General features: G+C 37.7%; 5 protein-coding genes and 1 pseudogene across 11 annotated transcripts; 4 read left to right on the forward strand and 2 right to left on the reverse strand.

The window, feature by feature from the left end:
- The first annotated feature begins 85 nt into the window (after positions 1–85).
- LOC131674601 (neutral amino acid transporter 9-like) lies at positions 86–2829 on the forward strand. The gene is made up of 7 exons (XM_058953364.1): positions 86–619; positions 1024–1181; positions 1276–1440; positions 1520–1576; positions 1651–1824; positions 1893–2095; positions 2161–2829. Exons 1-7 carry the CDS (start codon positions 114–116, stop codon positions 2677–2679), a joined length of 1782 nt encoding a protein of 593 aa, XP_058809347.1. The 5' UTR covers positions 86–113; the 3' UTR covers positions 2680–2829.
- Positions 2810–4067, reverse strand: LOC131674603 (ATP synthase subunit C lysine N-methyltransferase). The gene is made up of 5 exons (XM_058953371.1): positions 3963–4067; positions 3766–3852; positions 3456–3634; positions 3204–3392; positions 2810–3132 (listed from the first exon to the last, which is right to left on the reverse strand). The coding sequence occupies exons 1-5, from the start codon at positions 4012–4014 to the stop codon at positions 2956–2958; spliced, it is 684 nt and encodes a 227-aa protein (XP_058809354.1). The 5' UTR covers positions 4015–4067; the 3' UTR covers positions 2810–2955.
- Positions 4068–4159: 92 nt separating this feature from the next.
- LOC131674602 (arrestin domain-containing protein 3-like) lies at positions 4160–8463 on the forward strand. 6 transcript variants are annotated; one of them, XM_058953367.1, is made up of 7 exons: positions 4164–4846; positions 5140–5262; positions 5328–5554; positions 5620–5799; positions 5872–6069; positions 6315–6631; positions 6708–8459. In XM_058953367.1, exons 1-7 carry the CDS (start codon positions 4735–4737, stop codon positions 6826–6828), a joined length of 1278 nt encoding a protein of 425 aa, XP_058809350.1. In that variant the 5' UTR covers positions 4164–4734; the 3' UTR covers positions 6829–8459. The 6 variants fall into 6 exon arrangements, with proteins under 6 accessions (XP_058809349.1, XP_058809352.1, XP_058809348.1 ...); XM_058953370.1 differs by adding an exon at positions 6137–6251 and having other exon boundaries at positions 4165–4846; positions 6315–8460; XM_058953366.1 differs by having other exon boundaries at positions 4160–4846; positions 5623–6069; positions 6708–8461.
- Positions 8464–9268: 805 nt separating this feature from the next.
- LOC131674604 (histone chaperone asf1) lies at positions 9269–10457 on the reverse strand. Its single transcript, XM_058953372.1, has 3 exons — positions 10148–10457; positions 9808–9923; positions 9269–9716 (listed from the first exon to the last, which is right to left on the reverse strand). Exons 1-3 carry the CDS (start codon positions 10254–10256, stop codon positions 9342–9344), a joined length of 600 nt encoding a protein of 199 aa, XP_058809355.1. The 5' UTR covers positions 10257–10457; the 3' UTR covers positions 9269–9341.
- A 3080-nt stretch (positions 10458–13537) lies between these two features.
- Positions 13538–18582, forward strand: LOC131674614 (ER membrane protein complex subunit 1-like; annotated as a pseudogene).
- A 2993-nt stretch (positions 18583–21575) lies between these two features.
- Positions 21576–23581, forward strand: LOC131674612 (zinc finger Ran-binding domain-containing protein 2-like). Of its 2 annotated transcripts, XM_058953384.1 has the most exons (7): positions 21577–21866; positions 22281–22333; positions 22419–22500; positions 22717–23077; positions 23139–23233; positions 23317–23358; positions 23443–23581. In XM_058953384.1, exons 1-7 carry the CDS (start codon positions 21760–21762, stop codon positions 23444–23446), a joined length of 744 nt encoding a protein of 247 aa, XP_058809367.1. In that variant the 5' UTR covers positions 21577–21759; the 3' UTR covers positions 23447–23581. The 2 variants fall into 2 exon arrangements, with proteins under 2 accessions (XP_058809366.1, XP_058809367.1); XM_058953383.1 differs by lacking the exon at positions 23443–23581 and having other exon boundaries at positions 21576–21866; positions 23317–23373.
- Positions 23582–24493: the final 912 nt, after the last annotated feature.

Here is a 24493-nt window from a genome sequence, read left to right on the forward strand (position 1 = left end):
AGTGGTCAAGGATGCGAGCGGTAGCTTTAAAGTGGCACTCGGCAGTGGCGCAGTCGCGACTCGAGCGCGAAAGATGAGCGTCGGCCGCGCGCTATAGGCGTCTGCGCTTGGAGATGGACGAGCAACGCAACAAGAGGGTCCGCTGCTGGTCGGCAACGGCGAGCCAGCGCGATAGCGGCTCGGAGTGCGTGCCACTGCTGTCGTCGGGCTGCTCGCGCGCCGTCGGCGAGCCGGACTCCAGGTCGCCAACGCGCTCTGACTTTGCTCGCAGGCCAAGCTGCGCCGTCGTCGGACACTACAGCGCGATCTCGGCCACAGCGTCGCCGTCGCCTGCCCGCGAGGCGCTGCCCGGAGCTCATCTACCTGCGCGCCTCGAGCACGCTGCCCAGCAGCGCTGCCAAGTCCGCGAGGCCCAGCTGGCATTGTCGCGCTTCTTGCTCGCGGAGCGCTCCGGCCGGTCGGCTGCTCGCACGAACGTGCCCGGACAGCTTTTAGAAGCCGAGGCGGCGCGGACGGCCAAGGCCTGCCTTCTCGACGGCTTCTTCGGCGACTCGTTGCCGGCGCTGCCGAGCATCATCGCCGAGGACGTCAAGCCGAAGCAAAGCTCCCTAGTCACGATGTAAGTTCGCCCGAGTGGCTCGACGACGCGCGAGCGCAGCGCGTCTGACGCGGACGTCGTTATCTCGCGCGCAAAACTTTTGGCGACCTTCTCGATAACGACTCTCTGACTTGCGTCTTCATCGCGCGATTCCGTTTGCGAGGGGAAAGTGGTCGGCTTTGACGGAGAGAAAGAGCTTATCGCTTGCACGTGGAAAGAAAGAATGCTGCAATGCCGCAATGCTGCTCGCCACCCCGTGCACGATAATATCGGCGCTCGTGAAAGTCTGCCATTGTAACGCTTAATGAGGGTCATTAATTTGCGCTGCTGCAATCGCCTCGGTTTTCGTCGCGGAAAGTTCCTCGAAGCGCGAGCCGATTCTCCCTTGCGGGCAACTCTTTTGAGAAAACACGAAACACTCGCAGCTTCTCGGTGTGGAACACGATTCTCGGCTCGTCGATGCTGACGATGCCTTGGGGCATCCACATGGCCGGCTTTCTGCCCGCGATAGCGCTTATTCTGGCGATGAGTGGTCTCTGCCTCTTCACCGCTTACAAGCTGCTCCAAATTCACAAGTACCACGGTGAGTGGCTCCATCGGTGAGATCTGCATCGATCGCGAGTGGCTGCCATTTTCCATCAGCTCGTCTTCTTGCCTTCCCTGCTTTCTTGCGTCAGGCGGTGGCGAGAGGATCGAGGTGATGGAGCTGAGCAAGTACTTCCTCGGCTCGTGGGCCGAGCACTTGGCCAACGTCTTCAGCATCAGCGTTCTGCTGGGCGCCAGCGTCGCTTACTGGATCCTCATGTCTAACTTCCTCTACAATTCGGTGAATTTCCTTTACGGTACGACTCTGGCATGTCCTCGCTACTAGCGGAAAGCGCGCGCGGGCTGTTGTTTCACACGCGCGACTCGTCTTTGCAGACACGTTCGCCCACGCGCCTGTGGCAGCGCTGCCCTACAACGAAAGCCGCGCAGAGCGTAAGTTGCACCGTTGGCCATCAGTGCGAGCGCCGTTAGTAGCTTCTTGAAAACCTCGCTCGCTCTTCTTGCAGTGCTCTGCCCGAGGGAGGAGGCGGCGAACGGCACGATCAACTTGGACAACTCGTACGACAGCTTGGGACCGGCCTGGGACCTCTACCGAACAGTGCCCATCTTCTTGGGCTTTCTGGTCTTTCCCATTCTCAATTTCAACACCACCACCTTCTTTACCAAGTTCAACTCTCTAGGTAAGCGGCGGCCTGCCCGGATAAGCCGCAGATTCCTATATCGCCAGCCCTTTCCGCTTTTCTCGCAGGCACGGTCTCAATAGTCTACCTGCTGGCATTCGTGGTCGTCAAGTCGTCCTCGTGGGGCCTCAACATGAACAAGGCGTCCTGGACGGACAGCTGGGTGCTGCGCTCCACCTTTCCGGCCCTCACCGGCATGCTGTCTCTGTCCTTCTTCATCCACAACATCATCATCACCATCATGCAGAGCAATCGCGATCAGCGCAAAAATGTATGCGTCTCCGCGCCTTTCCTACTCGACTCCACGGAAGAGCAACGATCGAATTGTGCTTGCAGGGACGCGACCTGACGATAGCCTACGTTTTAGTGACCAGCACCTACATCGTCGTGGGGATCGTCTTCTACGTGTGCTTCCCACTGGCCAAAAGGTGCATCGAGGACAACCTGCTCAACAACTTCCAGAAGAGCGACGGTCTGACAGTGGGCGCTCGGGTGTTGCTGCTCTTCCAGCTGTTCACAGTTTACCCGCTAATAGCCTTCATGCTAAGGAAGCAGCTACTAGCCTCGTTCGTCAAGTCGCGCGAGTGCCGCCAGAGCGCCGTGCTCCTTGTCAACCTGCTGATTGTCGCGATCTGCGTGCTATTCGCGCTGTTCCTCCCCCACGTAGGCACTATCGTCAGGTACACTGGTGCCATCAGCGGACTTGTCTATGTGTTCATGTTGCCCAGCCTCCTGCACCTCGTGGTCTCGCGCAGACAAGGTACCATCACCGTTCACCAGGTGTTTTGGCACACTTGCGTCCCTGTCGTCGGCATCGTCAATCTCGTTAGCCAGTTCTTCGTACGAGCCCATTGACGCTTCAATGGTCGACACGCACCTTCCATTTCCACAACGGTTGCCAGCGGGAAAATCTGTCGAGTGATACTTCCTCGTTTTCTCTACTGCCAAGAATTCTTTTACCAATCAATAAGTATAGTTTTATCGTTTTATTTATACAAGTATTATTTATAAAGGAGATTTGTTTCTTTTACAAGAATTTTGTTGTTAGAAATTATCTTATTTATTAATTACATATATGTATATCTAAGACTATCAATAATAATCAATTTGTACAATAAAAAATCTCCTTAGCTAGTCACATTCTGCCTTGTCTTCTACATCTACAAAAGGAGTTTCATAGTACCACACTGTATCCACTCCTTCACCAATCTTATAAATAGGCTTGCAGGATGGAAGCGGAAACCTACATGCTACCACTGCAGTGTTTGGTCCCAGTTCTGCTCTGAATTTTTCTTTTAGCTCGTACATCTATATTTGAATGAAATTATTGTACTCTGATGATTAATCAAACAATTATTCAACTTTAATAACAAAGTTACCATTTCTTCAACTCCAAATATCACAACATTGTTGTACTTGTTGAAGTGATGCTTCCACAGATCTTTTTTGAAGAATGATGTTTTTGATGAAACACCATTTCTATATGCAGATATGTTTGAATACGTTACAAGCCAAGGATTAAGCTCTACTCCATCTGCTTGGAAATCAGCTTTAGCAGCAGCTATGACCTTAATATATCTCTTTTATTGAAATTATACCATCGAACTTTTCATTTACAAAAAGCCACTTACTATCCGTCCATCACCACTTCCAACATCAAGTAAAGTACCTGATCGGCTCTTCAGAGAGAGAGCCTGCAGGATATTTTTTACTTGGTTTGTCGTTGCAGGGACATACGGTAAACATATTCTTCTGAATCCTGGACTGACAAATGGCAAGCAAAGCACACTTATTGTTATTCCAATTCCACCTGTCAGAAAGATAAAATGAAAAACATAACTGGTTTATCCTATTATTGTGCACAGAAAAAGAGTAGAAGAGATCTCAGGCATTAATTAGAATATTTATATGAAAAAAATAAACAAATTTGATCATGTTAACCTGTGATAGAAGCAAGAACAATGCCAAGTTTGGAGGACTTTAATGGAGCTGCAGCATTAACAACCAACAGCACATCAGTCTCCATTGCTACAACAGCACACGAGTTTCACTCATTCAGTAAAAAGTCATGATTCCCTTTCTCGACGAATAAGCACGCGCGAGCGGGACAACACAGTGACAGCAGAAGCAACACTCACCACTTGCTCGTCCGTTATTATTTATTGCCATTACGCTACTAGTTTGCTCCATTGGTTATTATCAGATTTGCTCTCACGATTCACGCGCGAGAGTTTTGTGTAGTGGGTGGCAGCGGCGCTTGCGCACTCGCCTTGAGGTTACTTCGATTGTGGGACGTCAACGGCGTATTGACAATCGTCAGTCAGTGTGTCGCGAGCGAGTGCTAGGAGTGGTTGCTTTCGCTTTATTCCAACAACGTATCTCCCCTTAAAGAGCTTGCGACAACAAATTTGTCGTGTAAATTGTTGTTAAATGAGAGAAAAAAATTATTGACGAACTCGCGCGCGCGAGCGTGTGTGTGTGCGTTCATGCCCAGTGACTCGATTGGAAAATGCAAATTTTCGATCGGTGGCGCGACGAAACCAACTGCTCTCATTTGATCAACGACATGTATCTGAAGATCCTTTAGCAACCGATATGTGAGGCGCGCGCGGTCGGACAAAACTCTTTCTCGCTCTCTCTCTCTCTCTCTCTCTCTCTCTCTCTCTCTCTCTCTCTCTCTCTCTCTCCCTCTCTCTCTCTCCCTCTCTCTCTATATGTGCATATACAAAGCTATCTCTCAACCTGCACTATGGACTACTGCAACAACTTTGACGACGCGTTTCATAATATTGTTTGTCATCCACTTATCATTGTCTTCCAGTAAAAAGTTGTTTCTCGGTTGGCGTGTACGTTGCTCGGTCAGTCGTACGAAGGCAGAGTAGAGAAAGTGCGTGAATAAATTGGTGCGTCATGGATAACATCAGCGAGTTCGACATCAAGCTCGAAAAAGAGGTCTATTACGCTGGCGAGACTATTCGGGGCCACGTGATTTTGCACACTAGCGAGAACTTCAAGCTGAGATGTACGTAAATTCGTCGATCATTCGTGAGCGAAATAATCATTGCACTAATCGCTTGCTTCATTAATCGAGCATGCTACATTCGCTACTTGCTGCTACTGCCGCTGGCGCTGTTTCGATTATACGCTTACCTTTTGATTTGCGCGTATCGCTTCGTTTGCCTAAATGCAAACGCAATCGACGCGCACTCGGTGTTGCACTGTCCGACCGGTGGCGAGCTTTTGCGATTCACTGGCTGGATCCATGCCCGAGTGCGCATGCACTGAGAGCCGCGCGCGTCTGTCACATGCCCACAGCGATGCGGCTGGCGGTGCGCGGCCAGGCGCACGCCGAGTGGAAGGTCCTGGTGAGCGGCGAGCGCAGGAACGTGAAGGATGACCAGTACTTCGTGGACGAGCGCACGGTGGTGTGGGGCCAGGGTAAGAAGGCGCGCGTGGCCGCGTTTGCCCGCGCGCCGGACTCTGACCGAGGAGTTGCGTTGCAGAGTCGTCGGAGGGGCCGATACCAATCCTGCCGCGCGGCAAGCACCAGTTTCCGTTCGCGTTCCAGCTGCCGGAGAGCGCGCTGCCGTGCAGCTTCGAGTCGCGCACCGGCTACATTCGCTACTACGTGAAGGCGACCGTGGACCGGCCGTACGCGAGTCCACCGCAGGGCCTCAAGTACTTCACGCTGCTCGGGCCGCACATCGACTGCATGGACGAGCAGTACCTGGTGAGTGGCGCGGAGCCGGCCGGCCGCGAGAGCGCGCGACTGATGTCTCGGTTGCTGCCGGGCAGAAGCCCGTGCTGGGCAGAGAGGTGCGGACGTCGTGCTGCTTCTGCTGCCGGCGCAACCCCGTGGAGCTGAGCGCGCAGCTAGAGCGCAGCGCGTACGTGTGCGGCGAGAGCATCAAGCTGCGCGCCAGTATCGACAACCGCGGCCTCGAGAAGGCCTGGCTGCACGTCCGGCTCACCCAGGTAGGCCTCCTCGCCGCCGGTCGGCGCGCGCCGAGCACCGCTGCCCGTCTGTCCGCGCGCGCCTGCTTGCAGTACGTGGAGTTCTTCCTGGAGCGCGGCGTGCTGGGCACCAGCCGCGAGATCCAGAAGGTCGTGATGGAGTACAAGGGCGAGCCCGTGCCCTCGGGCTCGGCCGTCAAGTGGGACTCGTCCAGGAAGATGGTGCTGCCCTGCTGCCCGCCCACCCTCGTCGGCGTCTGCCGCCTCATCAAGATCTACTACGTGCTCAAGGTAGGCCCGCCCGAGCCCGCCCGAGCCCGCCCGAGCCCGCCTAACCGTCTGCCGCGACGACGCGCAGGTGAGCGTGCAGCTGGAGAAGTCGGGCGAGGACATGCAGATGCACTTCCCGATCACGGTGGCCACGGTGCCGTTTCGGATACCCAACCTCACGCACCAGCCGCAGATCAGATACGGTGAGCGCGAGGCCGCCGCGGCGGGCCCCGCCTCGACTAACGACGTGCCGCCTGCCTGCGCAGAGACGGCGACCGAGCGCGTGGAGGGCGGCTGCTACGTCGGCCCGGAGTTCCTGTTGGGCCAGGTGTACGACGGCAGCGAGGTGCTCACCTCCCAGCCGCCCCTCGTGCTCTACAGACCGGTCTACGTGTGCATCGCCGCCGAGAAGAAGCCCGCCCCCGCTGCCGGCCAGGCGCAGAGTCGCCCTTAGAGCTGCCCCGCCGCCCATCTTCCTTCTCGACGAGCTGACGTCTCTCGCGCGGAATGGACCGATTCATCGAACGCTCGCACTCGCGCGCCAACCCTTCGCCTGGCCTGGCTGCTCGTCCACGCGCAACAGGTGACAGCTTTACCTTGGCCCTCTCTCTGCCGCACAATTATGCGATACGCTCCGCGTCTCGGCTTCTTCTTGACAGGTCACTCGTATCGCGAACAACGATGGCCCAACGAAGAACACGTGCGGAGTCGATGCTCGACGAGACGCTCGAGGCTTCTTCCGTGACCTGCGTGCGCTGCACCTATCACCTACGCCACTGACTGTCCGACTGGCCGGTTAAGAGCTACTGAACCTATCGGCTGTTTGGTGCTTTTGTCGGAAACGCGTTTTTCTAATCTTTGTCCGAATTTTCCGTATCTGTACTCTCTGTCTTCTGATATCCCGCGACGTATACGCACCACACGCCGCCACGCACTCTTTGCCCATGCAGTTGTTTCCACGACAATATTCGCACACACCTGTACCATTCCCCACGTCAACTTCCGATTATCGAGCATTCTAAGCTATCTGCATTCAGACACGAAGTGAAATCTATCTTTCACCGGTCACAGCAAAGCCTTAGACCACGAGCGCGTGTTTGTATTTTTTCTACCAAGACCAATTTACATTGTAGCCGGAAAAACAATAAAAACTTATAGTCTGATAGCGAGAGCAAAAAAAAAACAAATATAAAGGTCTTCCCAGATGTAGGCAAACAGATGGCCATTTTTCCTTTTCGACGTTCCCGTTAACAACGTAGATAAGTGCCTCTAGTTGACAGACACGTTTCACGAATCAAGCTTTTCTCCTGTAATAACATAAAAACAGCAAGTGCAGATAGGCTGCTGAAGAGAACACTCCAGCAATAAGAGAGAATAAAGTCGATCAATGTCTACGAATTCTTCGTGTTGAAAGGTACAGTGAATAAACAGGTACCCAATCCGACCCACCCCAGTCAATTATGATTGCGTTTACATTTTCGTGTCATTAAAAGAATGACAATGATAAACAATCTGAATAACGTGGTACAGGTGTCAAAGCAACCCAAAGATACATGAAGCATCTTAGTCAAATCCGTTGAAGCATTTAGCACTAGACGTTTAAGAAAGTTGACTGCATAGTTATGCAGATTTTAGACTTGTATAGACTGTAGAAGTGCTTGAATTTTATTACCTAAATATATTCGAAAGGAAAATAAAATTTAGCAGATTATTGAAATTTCAGAACGATTTGCTTGATTTTTTATTTGGGTTCTCTTCTGTACATTGGGTCGCGAAATTAAACATTTTACTTGATGTTTTAATGTGTCAAAACTTTTTCTATAGCAATTGAATAATGTAAACAAACAAAACCAAGAAACGTTGATTGGCTCTTTAAGGTGAAACAGATGTATCAATTTTTAATCAGGGACTGATATAATTTATTGCCAATAAAATTGAATCTTGATTGCCCAATTCATCAATTAATCAAGATCGAAACCAAGTTAGTGTTACGAATTCACGTTTTCAGTTGGAGCTATTAACTTACGTGCACAACCTGACACGTGCTAACTACGCAGGGTCAAGAATCGTTCGTTATATATTGTATAAGACCTTGCATGAAAAACCAAATCGTTAGACTACAAGCACGCTGAATAGAAGATAATACCTATAAAACATAGTTATCGATATTTGAAGTAACTATTCAAGTTGGAACTGTATACTTAATTGCATAAATATTTGAATTTATGTGTGTACGCATATTGGCATACATTCATGAATATAGCAGAATTTCAAACAGCGTAAGTTTTATCTGTTAATCAAGGACAAAAAGACGTTGAAATGTTGTTACCGCTGTTGCTACCTGTATGCCTTTCATCACCTTTGTATTATTAAAAAGTGCGTGTATAATAAATAAATGTTTATACATGAATTGTTTGCTTAATCATTCCGAAATTTCAAGTCAATGTCTATTAGTTAAAACTGAAACGCCAAGGTTCATCAGATAAATGTTGTGTTTGGATTGCGGATACTATTAAAGTATAGTTTCTATGGCTTGAAGGGAGGAATCAAATTGAGTATCCATTATTTATATAAGTAGAAAAACAATTTGTTATATTCATATGTATATATATACACGGACCATTACAGCGTAACTCCAGCTTATTTTCTAGACAATAATGATAAAACCGTATGATAAAGGAATATCGAAGTTTTAGCCTAATGATTTTGCGCTAATCTTTAAAAATGATATGACTTCAATTACTTTTACACATGTTTGCTCAATTTTTTCGCAGAATTACGTTTTTATTTGCTTATCAAACTTCATTAAAGATATTAATAGATTGAACAGTATTGAGTTTATGAAAACATGTAAATGAGGCTTTCCATTTGAATTATTGTAACTTTAATTATGAATTCTTGCTAAAAATGAAAAAAATTATGGTAATTGTATGCAGCACTGAGCTTAACATTAATATTTTAATTAAAAAGTAAGTATTTTGATGATGACAATTAAAAAAAGTTAATAAGCAATTGTTTCAAATAAGAAACCTATCCAATAATTTAGTCGAGAAAAATTGAAGAAACTTAAAATTTTGTGTCATTTGTGCACATGGAATTCATAAATGAAAGTAACACAGTCAGAAAATTAAACACAATTTAACATACAAAACAGTAATTTGAAATTAAGGCCATTTTCATAATCAGTTGTGTTTCTCTTTCGATATTTGCAAACAATAACACAAGGTTAACCAGAATCAATTTTCAACTATTTTTCAAAGTAAAAATGAAATTTCTAAAAAATTACAAATATTTTACATCACTTCCATGCTACTCTGAGTGTTTTCAGTGAAAGATATCGAAGTTGATGGAACATCATCCGTAGTCTCTTCCACGCTCGTCTGTGCATCCATACTCTCAGGAATTGTATTTGTTGGCGAGCTTGAGCTGTCATCCCAATTAATCTTAAATCTAGTCACACGTGGCTTATCAGCTAAAACGTTTCTCTGTACTTTGTCAAATTGTGGTTGTGGAGGAGGATTCTCTCTCAGCTCTGGATCTGCATACTCATTGTTTATAAAGTATCCAACTCTCACAAATTCTTGATTACGGTAAGAACAGGTCAACAGTACTACGGTCACACCCAAAGCATCATTCACAGGAATTCGGCTTGTGTCTGGTGGTTCAGCCTAATTATATAGTAAATAACATGGTTACTTATTTACTCAAATCCAAATCAATACAGCTAAAACAATACTTCAATTTTATTTAAAATTTTACCTGGAACACAAACATGTGTCTTCCTTCTGGGATTGGTCCTACATAGATTGTATCGAGTATTTGATCAAATTCTTCTGTTTCAGCACAGCCAACATAGATCATTTTCCATTCTAAATCTGTAATATAAAACAACAAAATGATTACCAAAGTCATTATTGAGTTTGAAAAAGTTTAGATTAGAGAGAGACAATGAAGATCATGGAAACAATAATTTTTTTTAGTGCAGTAAAGACTCGATACACAAAAGAAAAGGTTATGAAAAAACGACCAACTAACGCGAGTGTCGAAACATCACGCAAAAACGTTAAAAGAGAAATCATAATTATGACGATATACTAACCTTCTTTGAGTTCCTCGATACACTCGAAAGTAATTTCGAACTGAATAGGATTGAGAAAAGGTGAAGGATTATCGAGAACGGTAACGTTTGCCACTTGCACTTTAGCCATGGCTGCTCTCACAGTCCGTTATTGTTCTTGATAGAAATTACTAATCACAGTTTGTCAGTGTACTTTTCCTTTTTCTTAACAGCTACGTGAAAAAAAAAACACTGCACTACACAATTGATGACAAATTCGTTTTGGAAACCGCCTAATATTCTGACCAACGTATATCCGTTGAGGATTACTCCGAAACATTGATCAGAAAAAGCGCGCGAGAATGTGTACCGCCGCGAGGAGCTTTGGCGGCAAGCGAGACTTGTGAATCTGACGCCCAAAAAAATTTTTTAATCATATTTTTGAGTTTTCATGAGCTAAAACGTTTTCTCCCTTTTTCCGGATTATGTCTCCGCTTGAAATTTTATTTCCGGATTTTCCGTTTTTAAGAAAATTGCGAAAAAAAATCTGGCGTTCGTACAGCGCGCAGAATGCATTAAACACTTTTCTCCTGCTTAAAAAGAAATAATATCGATAGCGGATGATAGCTCCTTATTCCCGGATTACGAAACAATTTTCCTTTTGTCGATTTTCTATCCAAAATTGAGGAAAATGTAAAAATTAGTAATATGCGGCAGTTAGTCGATAAAACAGGTCAAACGTTTGCTAATCACCAGATATCCCTATATGTAAGTTCTACATTGCGTAATTATAATAATAAGTAATTTAAATTCTACTCAATTAACCATTCACATTTTATGTACATATACATAAATAATTTTTTCTAAGGTTTTCTATAAGTTTGTCAACATGTCAATTTTATAATTAATATTTTAACTATATAAAATAACATAATTCTGAACAAAGTAGAGAAGAGAACTAGAAAAGTACTAGAGAATCATTGATTAAAATCAATGATTGTTTTTTTCAATTTTAACTAGTCAATTCAATTTTTTTATTACTTTGTTCAGAATTATGTTATTTTATATAGTTAAAATATTTTTAAAATAAGCTATAAGTTTAAAGTTTTTAAACTTATAGCTTAGTTTTATATTTGTTGAATTATTTAATAACGAACTTAATTTTACTTCCATTCTTCTTAACAATATAAAGTAATAATCCATTGTAGCATATTATAAAAATACTTCAATATACAGGTCAGGTTAAAATAAACTATATTTGTATTGTCAAAAATATATAATTTATTTTTCCTTGCTTATGTTACATATACAATATTTATTGATAAACATTGTGAACAATATGTCGTATTATAAAAGATATTAAAAACTATAAAACAATAAGGTTGGATTATTTATATTTTTTTATGCAAATGCCTAATCGTAATCATTATCCACAAAATTAGCAAAATTGTTGCTACGTTGAAACAAATATATTTTTGACAATACAAATATAGTTTATTTTAACCTGACCTGTATATTGAAGTATTTTTATAATATGCTACAATTATGGATTATTACTTTATATTGTTAAGAAGAATGGAAGTAAAATTAAGTTCGTTATTAAATAATTCAACAAATATAAAATTAAGCTATAATTTTTTGATCAATGATTGTTTTTTTCAATTTTAACTAGTCAATTCAATTTTTTTATTACTTTGTTCAGAATTATGTTATTTTATATAGTTAAAATATTAATTATAAAATTGACATGTTGAGAAACTTATAGAAAACCTTAGAAAAAATTATTTATGTATTTGTACATAAAATATGAATGGTTAATTGAGTAGAATTTGAATTACTTATTATTATAATTACGCAATGTAGAACTCATATAGGGATATCTGGTGATTAGCAAACGTTTGACTTGTTTTATCGACTAACTGCCGCATATTACTAATTTTTACATTTTCCTCAATTTTTTATAGAAAATCGACAAAAGGAAAATTGTTTCGTAATCCGGGAATAAGGAGCTATCATCCGCTATCGATATTATTTCTTTTTAAGCAGGAGAAAAATGTTTAATGCATTCTGCGCGCTGTACGAACGCCAGATTTTTTTTCGCAATTTTCTTAAAAACGGAAATAAAATTTCAAGCTGTGACATAATCCGGAAAAAAGGAGAAAACGTTTTAGCTCATGAAAACTCAAAAATATGATTAAAAAATTTTTTTGGGCGTCAGATTCATCGAAACGACCCTAGCAGAAAAAATGATTGATTTAAAAAAAAATATATACCATTAGCTTCGTCTTAATTTGTACCACCCGAAAATTCATTTTTTGGAATTTGTACCCCCCCCCCCCCCCCCCCCCAATTTTGAAAAAAAGCGAAAAAAACGATATACTCCTGGCAGAAAAATGATTGATATCATAAAAGAAAAAAATACCACTAGTTTCATTTTAATTTGTACCATCAGAAAAATGCTGTTTTAATGTACTCTCTCCAAAAATAGAGAAAAAAAATATTTTCGTAGGGTAGATTAGCAATTCAAATTAACGTATTACTGCGCATGCGCGGCGGAAAATCTACCTTCCAGCAGAAAAATATACGATTTAAAAAAAAAAAAAATATATGAATACCTTCTTCTTAATTTGTACCGTCTAAAAAATACATAAAACTAATTTGTATCCTTGTAGAATTTGAATAATACAATGTTTTTTGTGCGACTGTAATACTGATAAATTTTACAGGAAAATCTTTTATTTCTTAAGAAAAACATATATTTCTAGCTTTACCTTAAATTTTACCCACTGAAAATAGTTTTATTTTAATTTTTACACTCTAAAATTTAATTAGACATGTTAATATACAAAATCCTAAATTAACGTGTGTTCTTAAACTCCTACATCCAAAAACAGCTGATTACTCGGATGATAAAGTAGGAAACTCTGATAGGAAAAATATTTATTTCCTATACAACAAAATACACCACCAGCCTTGCCTCAATCAGTACAATTTGAAAAATAGTTATTTTGGTATTTGAACCCCTCGAAAATATTGAGAAAAAAGTTAATTCGTAGTCTAATTCGACGATTCTAATTTCGTGTCTTCCGCGCTGCGGAAAATCTCTTTTCTCGGCGGAAAAATCGTGAAATTTTAATGTATTAGATTATGAATGTCTTCTTCTTAATTTGTACCATCTACGAAATCCAAAAATATAATTTGTACCCCTGTAGAATTTGAATTATACAGCGTTTTTCATAGAAACACAGTAAAATGCAAAAAAATAATAAATTCCCAGATAACACAGCGTGCCGGCACGGTTCGGCACGCGCGTACTCGTCACGGCGTGCCGTCATAATGCAGGCATAGTGCGAGCACGAAAAGCTACGCACGCCGTGCCGTCAGAATGCAGGCATAATGCTGTCACGAAGCGCTGCACGCCGTGCCTTCAGAATGCTGTCATTTTGCCGCCCCGCAAAATATAATTTCAAATGAAAGCATATTGCACGCATTATGAAAGCACGGCGTGCATTGAATTAAAATAAAATAAATTTATATTATTTTGTATTTGAGATGCAATAAACATCTTTTAGTAGTAATTTTGGATATTTTTTATTTATTTATACAATAAATTAATTATACATTTTAAGATATCTCAAAATTTGTATACGCATATATACATGCGCATGATCCAGATCGTCTTTTGTTAATATCGGTTATTCGATTTGCGAAGTCCTCCTATTTGTATTGTGTGGGCTGCAGCGAAATTCTGATTTTAGTTCTCTTCCATATATTTTCAAGGTGAGTTCATTTTTATTTAATATAATTATTATTTATTTAATATTGTAGGAAATACTAGTATTTAATATCGGATAAGAATATATAGCTAGCTATATACCCCTTATATAGCTATATTGATTATCTATGTAGTGCATTTAATTAAAATGTTTTGAATTAGTTTTACTAAAACCTATTCATAATTTGATGAATAATCTTACTAATTTCAATAAAAAATATTTCATCATTCATTTTTATTACAGGAGACAAAATTATGTAGGAAAAATGAAGTTTGCTAGTTTTGATAAGGTTTCAGTGGCTAAAAAAGTAGTTGTTACAACTGAAGAAAATGTAATTGCAGCTTTAAGTGTTAAAATAGGCATTTTTATATTCAAATTTAATAATTTAAATAATATGTTTGTTAGAATAAATTGAAAATTGACATATGTATCTTAATGTCGGACAACTATTATGGATGAGAATACTAGAAAAAGGATATGCTGGTCGCATACAAGCATTCAGTAATGTTACAAGTGGAGAATTGATTTCAGTAAATGGTGTCCCAGCTTTAGTTCGTTATTGCAATTTAGCTATTGGACATATAATAAATGAATGGACATTAGCTGAACAAAATCGAGACAGGTATTATTTTTTCTTATAATTCACTTAATTTATAATTTCAAACTAGTTTTTATTAATCTACTCTTCGACTAATGATAATAGATATGACAACTAATGAGTTTAATGCTACATGAATTTAAATATTTTATAATCCAATAAAAAAGTATTAAAAATCACTTTTATACATATTTAAATTTTGTAATGTCTATTTCAGAATTGATTCTCCATTTATATCATATTCTACAGCAGGGCTTTACAATAGTGAAAGGTTTTACTTTGTCAATTTTTTTGCTGTGCACTATTAAATTTACAATTATAAATTGTATGATACACAGAATTTTTCATAAATCTATATTTTTTCAATATCTTGAAATGAGATATTGATAGAATTTGTTTATGTTACATGTTCGATAACATATGAAATGCATTTTATGTGTATTTTCATAGGCAATTCAATCAAGTAATACTGTTGTAATGTTTGCAGGATTGAAGATGTTTAATGGCACATGGAGGATGGAACCTTACATCACATTCTACTAATTTATAATAATGGTATTGAGGTCACCTCATATCATAGTAAAACTGGAGAAAAATTGAAAAATAAGAAAATTTCTGCACCTTTCATATCTCAAGAAGCCGAGTAAATATTTTATATCAAAATTATCTTAATTATTTTAAAATAGAGTTTTTTATTTATGGAGATAACTTATTACAGGTGTATTTGAGCAGCATAAAATTATGTTTGCTTGAAAGGTGACAACAATTTAGCACTATTGTTTTATATCAATATATTTGAACCTAAATCGGAGTCTCAGTCAATAACAATTAACACTATATTTGGCGCCGGTGCTCAAAGACCTTACAAGTTTACACTATACTTCCAGGAAACATATCTGCAATATCTATTAGAGCTGGCAGTAATAACAGAATGCGCGTGGTCTTATTTGAGAAAAGCCCTAAAATTATTTCACGAGATATGGATGGATAGACATTTTGTATGTTACTAATTTAGATAGCAAAAGAGTAGTATTAGAGTCATCATATCAAAAGGTGAATATAAGAAACTAATATACGAATCTAGCGATGCAAGAAATATTTACTTATTTGATTCCAATAAATATTACATATTTTAAAATAAATGAAATTTGTTTTTAGATTACAAGAATTACCATAACTGAACTTAGCATAAATGAAGCTCAATCTGAAAAATTAGCATATGTAACAAATAGTTCACTATTTAAGCCTGCGATCGTTGCGGCCGATTGTTCTTGTCAATCACAACAAGTGTCAAGAAGGAAAACGTGTAGATTTTTACTCTCCTCTGAGGACAATATACTGTCAGTTTAGTCCAACAAAATATCATCTAGACTAGAGAGGAATCTATCTCACAAATATTGTAACCGTTGAAATTGTTGAGTTGCCAATGTCAGATCGTGATCAAGCACGATCAATATAATTTTAATTGTTTTAGTTAACAGTTCAATGAAATTCCGTCAATTTTGAGTTTCAAGTACATCTTATTCTAATTCAATAAATCAATATATTAACTAACTTTCTTTTACGAATGGTTGCTGTCCGGTCATGATGTTAATAGTTCATGTAAGTAGCATATACGTATAGGCGGCATTAACATTTAAGTGTGGAGTTTGATTTTTCATTATGATTTTTTTATGAAAGTATGATTTTAAAAATTTGAAATTTTCATCTTAAATTTTTCGTCAGCATGAGGGTTCTAGTGTTTATTAAGCGTTTGAAAATATTATTTTCAGGCATTTGAGTATCAATATAAAATCAACTATATTGTTGAATTATTATTAGATAACAATATTTTCTTAGCGTGTTAACTCTTTACAAATAGATTTTTTATTAGTTTAATTTATTTAATTGTTTTAGTTTTGTCAAACGTTGAACTGACTAAATAAACTGATGTATTGCGTTCGCTAGGCTTTAATTTTAAGTTATTGCAGTATTCTTTTGAGTTGTTAATATCTAAATTGTTGATTTATCTTCTCTTTTAGAAGCAAACCAGATAAGCGTTTTCATGCAAGGAACTTTGGGCTTTGAACCACAGTAATCAAATCAACGAGCCGATTTAGTTCGTGATAAATTTGGTTTACATAAAGTGATTGTAGCTGTTACATCGTCAGGGAAGGTGAAACTGTTATATCAAACTTGAACGATAGATAAACTGATTTTAATTTTCGTGTGACTTATATTAACAATTTATTATTATAGCTGTACGGAATAGAGTCAACGAAAGGTGAAATAATTTAGCAATCACAAGTCTATAACATTAAAGGCTTATCTCAGGATTTTAACAAGATAGTTTTGTATGTTCAACGTGGAAGTAGGCACTTTCCGCATCCACCTCAGTGCGCATTGCTTGCAATAGGTAACGTAATTTTTAATTTTATCCGCATTTTCAATCGCGACCTTTAAAGTCGACGTAAAATTAAGAGTATTATTAATTTTGTAGACCACTGGAAATGGAATGATATACACTTTCAACCCAATAAACGGACAGCTACTGGATAGACTGACAAAGTTGAATTACCAAATCAAGCAGTCAATTTTGTTACATGCATTAACCGATATTTTTCTACGTGGTATAGTTATTTTGAATGAGCACGACCGAGCGCACGTCTTTCCAGAAAGTGCAAGCGCTGTTGCAACTTCTGCTGGACGTACTACTTACATCTTCACTGCCGACAGAAAGACTGGTGTATTGTCCGGATACTCGCTTACTTATAGCAACTCGCAGAATCTAATCGCTCACAAGTTGTGTAAAACTATTTAAAAGCTTAAAAGCTTCCACAAAGATTGTGATATATTTTTAAAATTCATTGCCTTCGTTCAGGTATGGGAATTAGTTTTCTTGTCAAAGACACAACGGATAACACATGTCGTCTCAAAAAGTTCAATCGAACGTGTTCATTCGCAGGGTCAAGTGTTGAGTGATCGGTCAGTTTTATACAAATATATCAATCCAAATCTGGTTGCTGTCGTGACTCAAGGAATAGGTGATGCTTATAAAAGTTAATTTATTACATCTATAATAAAAAGGACTTTGCGAAAACTAATTATGTTTACTCAAAATCTTGTTTAATTATTTATAGATACTCTCAATTTGTGTCTTCTTCATGTCGTACCTGGATCAATGATTTTCTCCATCGTACACAAGAGAACCAAGGGACCAGTACATATTGTTCATTCCGAAAACTGGGTTATTTATAGTTACTTTAACGATAAAAGTCAAAGAACGGAAATAGCTACGTAAAGAAACTACGGAAAGAATTGTATGAGAGAAAAACTCGAAGCAATACTACAAGTAAATTGCTTAAAATAAAAATTGTTACATCCATATCAATTCATATTTAACACTAACAATAATAATTTTATGTTGTAGTTTTCTCATCATTAACTAACACAAAGTTACCTATTGTGGAGAGGCAAGCTTTTATATTACATTTGTCAATTGATTCAATGCAAGAAACGATTACAGAGAAAGGAACTAGCAAACACATCCTAGGTGAATAATTTAATTTAATATCGAATTGTTCCATGATTTACTCTTCGATTTTAAATATTTTAACCGGAATGTTATTCATTCAGTTGCATTAACAAATGGCGGAGTGTTGAAATTTCCCTGGATATATGTAGACCCAAGAAGGCCAGTAAATCCTGAAATATAGGAAGAAGGAGCCCGAATTGCCGATACACATGGACGGCATTGTAAATTACAATCAGAGTGTTTCTAGGGTATCTGGAATTCATACTACTCCTATTGGTCTTGAAAGCGCATGTTTAGCACATGTATAAGTAATGGAAAAAATAGTTTTAGTTTATGAGTGGTATCGAAACATTGTTTATTAATAATTTGAATCAAAAAACCATTTTATTTACTTATTTGCTTACATCTTTGTTTCTAATTGTCGTATCGAAATAAGACTTACAATATGAGATTTCTGTTAACATTTTTTACTTGGTTCAATATCTTTCAAAATTAAATTAATTCATTTTAACAACAATAATTTTCATTGTTTGCAGAAATGTTAAAAATTATAAATGATTATATGTACTAGTCTTCTTTATACAGTATATAACCATTATCACAACCATATTCATTTATCCAGTATATAACCGTTTATCATTTTTAATATTTCTGCAAACAATGCAAGATATTGTTGTTAAAATAAATTAATTTAATTTTAATAAATATCAATCCTTGTGTTAAATTTTATCATAAATCTAATGCCGCAAGGCTTATCTCGATAAGATAACTAGAAAAAAAGATATAAACAAATACTAAATAAGTACTGCTTTTTCATTAAAATTATTAATAAACATTGTTCTGATACCTCTCATAAATCAAGACTATTTTTCTTATTATTTACGCGTTCTTCCTCGACGAAAGTAAAAATAACGGGGTGTTCGGAAAAATATATATTTTATTATTTTTTCGGACACCGTAATGACTGGACTATATATATGTATTATTTATATTGATATTATTTATTATATTATCCCTAAAAATAAAGATATAAATTATTTTAATATTTTAATAATTTAAATGTTCATAAAAAATAAAAAATAATAAATAAAATTTTCAAAATATGTATTTTTATTTAAAAACCATTAATAATAATAATAATAATAATATAATAATAATAATATACAGCATAAATTTTTTTCAAAATGCCGTCACAATGCGTGCATTCTGCAAGCATTTCGTGCAGCAGAACGGGAAGGCATAATGTCGGCATAATTCCCGCACGCCGTGCCAAACGATGGTTACCATGCGTGCTGTCACAATGCAGGCACAATGAGCGCACGGCGTGGAAGGCACGGCGTGCTTTCAGAACGACGTTAGAATGCGGATACACTTGGACGTCCCGTGCCGGCGCATTCTGACGGCATAGTGCCGGCACTGTGTTATCTGGGTTTTGTGATCATGGCAGAAAAATGGTGAATTTTCTTAAAAAATTTTAAGTAAATAGCTTTATGTCTATTTGGACTATTCAAAATTATCTAAATTTTCTTTTCTATACCCCTCCAAATTCCAAATCCAAAATTATATTAAAGTTATAAGAGCTGCATTAATAGGAATGGGTTATTTTCTGAAATAACTCATTCCTATTAATACAGCTATTAATACCTATTAATACAGCTGTATTAATTAATAGAAATGGGTTATTTCAGAAAATAACCCATTCCTACTAATAAATGAAATTGCGCAGAGTTATAAATAACTTTTGCTATCTGTTAACCACGCGCAGCTTTTCTGTAATTCCTTTATTACAGTTGTATTAATTAATAGAAATGGGTTACTTTCGAAAATAACCCATTCCTATTAATGAGAGCAGCATTAATAGGAATGGGTTATTTTCTGAAATAACCCATTCTTTGATAGGAATGAGTTATTTCCCATTCCTATAAATGCAGCTCTTATAACTTCAATATAATTTTGGATTTGGAATTTGGAGGGGTACAGAAAAGAAAATTTAGATAATTTTGAATAGTTCAAATAGACATAAAGCAATTTACTTAAAATTTTTTAAGAAAATTCACCATTTTTCTGCCAGGATCACAAAATTTTTATTTAATTAAATTTATTTAATCTTTTTTTTCCCTATTTTCAGAGAGGGTACAAATTCTAAAACAGCATTTTTCTGATGGTACAAATTAAAATGAAACTAGTGGTATTTTTTTCTTTTATGATATCAATCATTTTTCTGCCAGGAGTATGAGTTTTCCGCAATATCGTTTTTTTCACTTTTTTTCAAAATTTTGGGGGGGTACAAATTCTAATAAGTGAATTTTCGGGTGGTACAAATTAAGACGAAGCTAATGGTATATATATATATTTTTTTTAAATCAATCATTTTTCTGCCAGGGTCGTTTCGATGTCAGATTCACAAGTCTTTATATATACATTAATTCACAACCCGTGTAAGTTCAAAATCCGAATTACTTTTGAGCTTATATTATTTTGGCAAGTGTACCCCCACAATTTACGAGAAAAAAATCATTAATTGATAATACCATCGATGCTGAATCCTCGAAAATAATTTGGTCTTTGAATTTCGCGAATGGTGAATTAATAAGTCCGGATAATGTCTATATAATTATTAATATCTCCAGCAGAATTACCAATATTTTGTTTACTATTTTTGTTTATTCTTGTTATTGTTTTGATTTACTTTTTAAGAAAATGCTAGGCGAAATTTGAAAAGACAATAAGGTAAATTGTATTTTAATAGCTTCATATTTTAATAACTAAATAAAAACATTCTCTATCATTGTTTTTCGTTGCAAGCTAAAATATTCAAATATCTTCTATTTTTCGACTTATTTAAATATTGAAAATGTTTGAAAAAAAGCAAATAATTATAATTAGTATAAACGACCAAAATTCATCGGTATTATATTTTTTAGTTTTATCAATTCCGTAAAAATAACACTAACGCTTATGCAAATAATAATAACGGTACATGATTTTTGGCAGTTAAATACATAGTTCATGAACAGCGAACGTTTTCAGGTCTGAGGTCGCTGCGTTAGCAATCTGATCTATTTATGCGCTTCTGTGTGTGCGCACGCGCGGGTGTCTGTGTGTGTGTGTGTGTGTGTGTGTGTGTGTGTATATATATATAAGCATATGTAGAGAGGGAACATTTGAAAACAACGTCAAATCAATACAAATATGAATTGAAATGTTGATTGAAAAATGTGAATAAGTTTGTACGAAATAGAATGTTATTTTTAGTCTTTATTGACATAATAACCTCAAATAAATGAATAATAACTTCTTAATCGTTGAAACATAAATAAAATTATAAAAATAAAAAATTTGTTTATTTTCTTACCTAAAGTTAATATATCTAAATATATTTCATACAATTATATTTACATTTGAATTAATATTTCAATTTATATTTACATGTATATTTGACGTTTTCTTTTCAAATATTCTCTCCCTTAATAAATATAATATTATGTAGGTAAAAAATTACTTAGCAGCCGCCCTGAAAACGTTCGCTGTTGAATTTTTGTGTCACGATATTGCCTCGGTGCTCGATCGACAAACGACGAATTTCTGCTGCTGCCGTCGTCGCCGCCACAACACAGTGGTCATCACATATATAATACATATACATTTCTCATCGTTCACCGCCGTTACTTATCCGCTGCTGCTGCCGAAATGTGGTTGCAGCTCTGAAAAAACTCATCGTCCGTGCACGAGGTAGAGTTTCAGAAACAACGAGGGTATCATCACAATGACGGAGAAGAAAGCCAAAAGACTGTCTACCGAGTTTGATGGCAAACAATCGGACGACGATAGCCAGCGAAGTAACTACGGTGACTGGGTTTGCACCGACACCGAGTACGTTCGATTTTCTTTTGTGTTTGCTCTCTCGTGACTGCATGCATTACTACTTTGCACCTCTGAACAACTTTTCGGGAATGAATATGCTTTACCCTTAAGAAGACTAGATAACAACCCCCAAAGTCAAAGAAGAATTCCTGATTTTCCGCATTGCAGTTCTCGCGACATTATTGATAGGTTAATTACTCGGCAACATTAAGCGACAAAGAGAGAGAGAGAGAGAGAGAGAGAGAGAGAGAGAGAGAGAGAGAGAGAGAGAGAGAGAGAGAGAGAGAGAGAGAGAGAGAAAGAGAAAGAAAGCGAAAAATAGTAGATTATATTTTAATTAATTTTTTAACTCGTATTCTTTCTTTTATCATATAATAATAATTGGTTCTTCATTTGTACTAAGAAGTTTTTATACACTTTCAGTTGCGCAAATGTGAACTTTGCTAAGCGCAGTTCCTGCAATCGTTGTGGGAAAGGTAAAAAAAGCATATTTATTAAGACAAATATTTATGCTGATATCTTTGGCAATCAAAAAGAATCATTTCTTTTATTCATTCTCAGAACGAGGAGAATGTCCTAAAAAGAAAAAACTTGGCCAGGAAATTGGCAAAGCTGCTGCTGAAAAGAGCCGAGGCTTGTTCAGGTGAGTTTTATATTGTCAATTTATAAATAAAAATATTATTTTTCAATTGAGTGAGGGTATTGTATCACAATTACATTACTCCATATCTACAAACATAAATGTAATGCAAATCAGTACAGGTACTGTTAAATGTGAATACATTGAATTATATTAATTTTAATCTGACCTGTGTAAAACTAACATCAGCAAAGATATACTGTAATTTATTACTTTTAGTGCTGATGACTGGCAATGTAGTAAATGTGGCAATGTCAACTGGGCACGCAGACAGCAATGTAATATGTGTAATGCACCCAAGTTTGGAGAAGTTGAGGAAAGAACAGGATATGGAGGTGGATACAATGACAGAGGAGTAGTTGAATATAAAGAGCGTAAAGATGACGATGACGATGACTTTGACGAGTTTGGCAGGCGGAAGAAGAAGCGAAGAGTAGAGAGTCGCTCTGATGATGATTCCAAAGATTCATCAAAATACAGTAGTCCACCACGTAGCCGGTCTAAAAGGGATCAATCTGAAAAAGAAGATGAGGAAGACGAGCAAGAGGAGGAAGAGGAACAAGAAGAGGCCGAGAAAGAGGTAATTTATAAAAATTTTTTTATTAATCTCGTACGAATTTAACATGAGTTTTTTACAATAGAGAGAAGATGAGGAGGACGAAGATGAAGACGAAGATGGCGATCTATCAAAGTATGATCTGAGTGAGTGGGATGACTTAACACCAGCCAAAAAGGAGTAAGCACCTATGTATAACTTGTTAAAATAACATGATAAAAACATTTTTTACATAATATTAACATAATCTCTTATATCTTTAGCTCAAATGGCGTTGCTGGTTCTTCGGAAGAACGTCAGTCTAGGTAATAAATTTGTTTTGATGGACTTTAATGTGTGACGATTCTTGCAGATAAAAAGATATAAAAAACTAATTTACAATTTTTCAGATGAGATTAATGCTCGTAACTCTTATCAGCCTGTCGTGAGAGATTGACGAGAGAAGTAATTCTTCTAGTAATCAATCGCCCAATTGCGTACATTATTATATTCTCGCAAGCAATGCCAGTTCCAAGTCTTTTTGTAGATCGAATATTTCATCGTAAAATATCTATGTGAATTCAAGTTCAATAATTGATAAACGTAATATTAATTTAATTGAAAATAATCGAGAATATTTTGCAAATACAAATTTATATATCACTTCAATGACTGTCTACGTTTTACGCGTCGCACTTCGTGATGAATAACAAAGCAAAAAAATCTCATTTCTCATGTTCAATTTTTCATGATAGAAATAACTAGGTAATCGATGTGCTACTTGTGTCTCATAAAGAAAGGTTCTTTCAAACTTGCTAATCGGCAAAATGTAAATAGTATTATAACGTTCGGCGCTTATTGATGTTCGATTAATTTGATAATTGAGTAAAGAGTAAACAATCAAAGAAATTTAAAGAAAAAATGGATTTAAAAAAACGTAGGCAAATATAAAATGTAATAAAATGAATAGAGGCAGGTAACAGTGAAGAGCGCCTGTTAATTCTTTCGCTCGCTATTCTCATAACTGAGTCTTCTTTCTTGTAAATATCTTTATTTTATTTTTCATTTATAATAAAAATCATTCGTCAACAACGTAATTGTCCTTAGTCAATTATATCTTCTTATATATAATGTTACACACTACAATGAATGAGGTGTGTCAGCATTTATGTGTGGCGTCGATTCGTGAATTTATATATATATGTCTGTGAGTGTTGCGTTATCGCGTGAAAAAAAGGAAGGGTCAATCTTTAACGGCTTTTCGTTTCATGATTATGCACAGAGTTGTCATGAATGGAGTGGACTTCTTTATATTTTAATGGGTTTATAGAGGCGGACACGATATCGTAGGATTTAATGTGGTTTGGATACACATGTGTATGTATATATATAATATGTATATATCGTATATATGTACATTCGTATTTTGAGCTTTTTTTATCTCTCGTTTAAGTATTTCAA

This window comes from Phymastichus coffea, unplaced genomic scaffold, assembly GCF_024137745.1.
Source record: "Phymastichus coffea isolate CEN01 unplaced genomic scaffold, Cenicafe_Pcof_1.1 PCOF00265, whole genome shotgun sequence".
Taxonomy (NCBI): domain Eukaryota; kingdom Metazoa; phylum Arthropoda; class Insecta; order Hymenoptera; family Eulophidae; genus Phymastichus; species Phymastichus coffea.

Coding starts and splice junctions, on each gene's coding strand:
- LOC131674612 (XM_058953383.1), top strand. CDS start 21,760: ATGACGGAGAAGAAAGCCAAAAGACTGTCTACCGAGTTTGATGGCAAA. Junction 22,334..22,418: donor CTGCAATCGTTGTGGGAAAG/GTAAAAAAAGCA, acceptor ATTCATTCTCAG/AACGAGGAGAATGTCCTAAA. Junction 23,078..23,138: donor AAGAAGAGGCCGAGAAAGAG/GTAATTTATAAA, acceptor TTTTTACAATAG/AGAGAAGATGAGGAGGACGA.
- LOC131674602 (XM_058953365.1), top strand. CDS start 4,735: ATGGATAACATCAGCGAGTTCGACATCAAGCTCGAAAAAGAGGTCTAT. Junction 5,263..5,327: donor CACGGTGGTGTGGGGCCAGG/GTAAGAAGGCGC, acceptor GTTGCGTTGCAG/AGTCGTCGGAGGGGCCGATA. Junction 5,555..5,619: donor GCATGGACGAGCAGTACCTG/GTGAGTGGCGCG, acceptor GCTGCCGGGCAG/AAGCCCGTGCTGGGCAGAGA.
- LOC131674601 (XM_058953364.1), top strand. CDS start 114: ATGGACGAGCAACGCAACAAGAGGGTCCGCTGCTGGTCGGCAACGGCG. Junction 620..1,023: donor CAAAGCTCCCTAGTCACGAT/GTAAGTTCGCCC, acceptor AAACACTCGCAG/CTTCTCGGTGTGGAACACGA. Junction 2,096..2,160: donor ATCGCGATCAGCGCAAAAAT/GTATGCGTCTCC, acceptor TTGTGCTTGCAG/GGACGCGACCTGACGATAGC.
- LOC131674604 (XM_058953372.1), bottom strand. CDS start 10,256: ATGGCTAAAGTGCAAGTGGCAAACGTTACCGTTCTCGATAATCCTTCA. Junction 9,924..10,147: donor TATCGAGGAACTCAAAGAAG/GTTAGTATATCG, acceptor TTTATATTACAG/ATTTAGAATGGAAAATGATC. Junction 9,717..9,807: donor GACACATGTTTGTGTTCCAG/GTAAAATTTTAA, acceptor CTATATAATTAG/GCTGAACCACCAGACACAAG.
- LOC131674603 (XM_058953371.1), bottom strand. CDS start 4,014: ATGGAGCAAACTAGTAGCGTAATGGCAATAAATAATAACGGACGAGCA. Junction 3,635..3,765: donor TGTTCTTGCTTCTATCACAG/GTTAACATGATC, acceptor TCTTTCTGACAG/GTGGAATTGGAATAACAATA. Junction 3,133..3,203: donor TATTTGGAGTTGAAGAAATG/GTAACTTTGTTA, acceptor ATTCAAATATAG/ATGTACGAGCTAAAAGAAAA.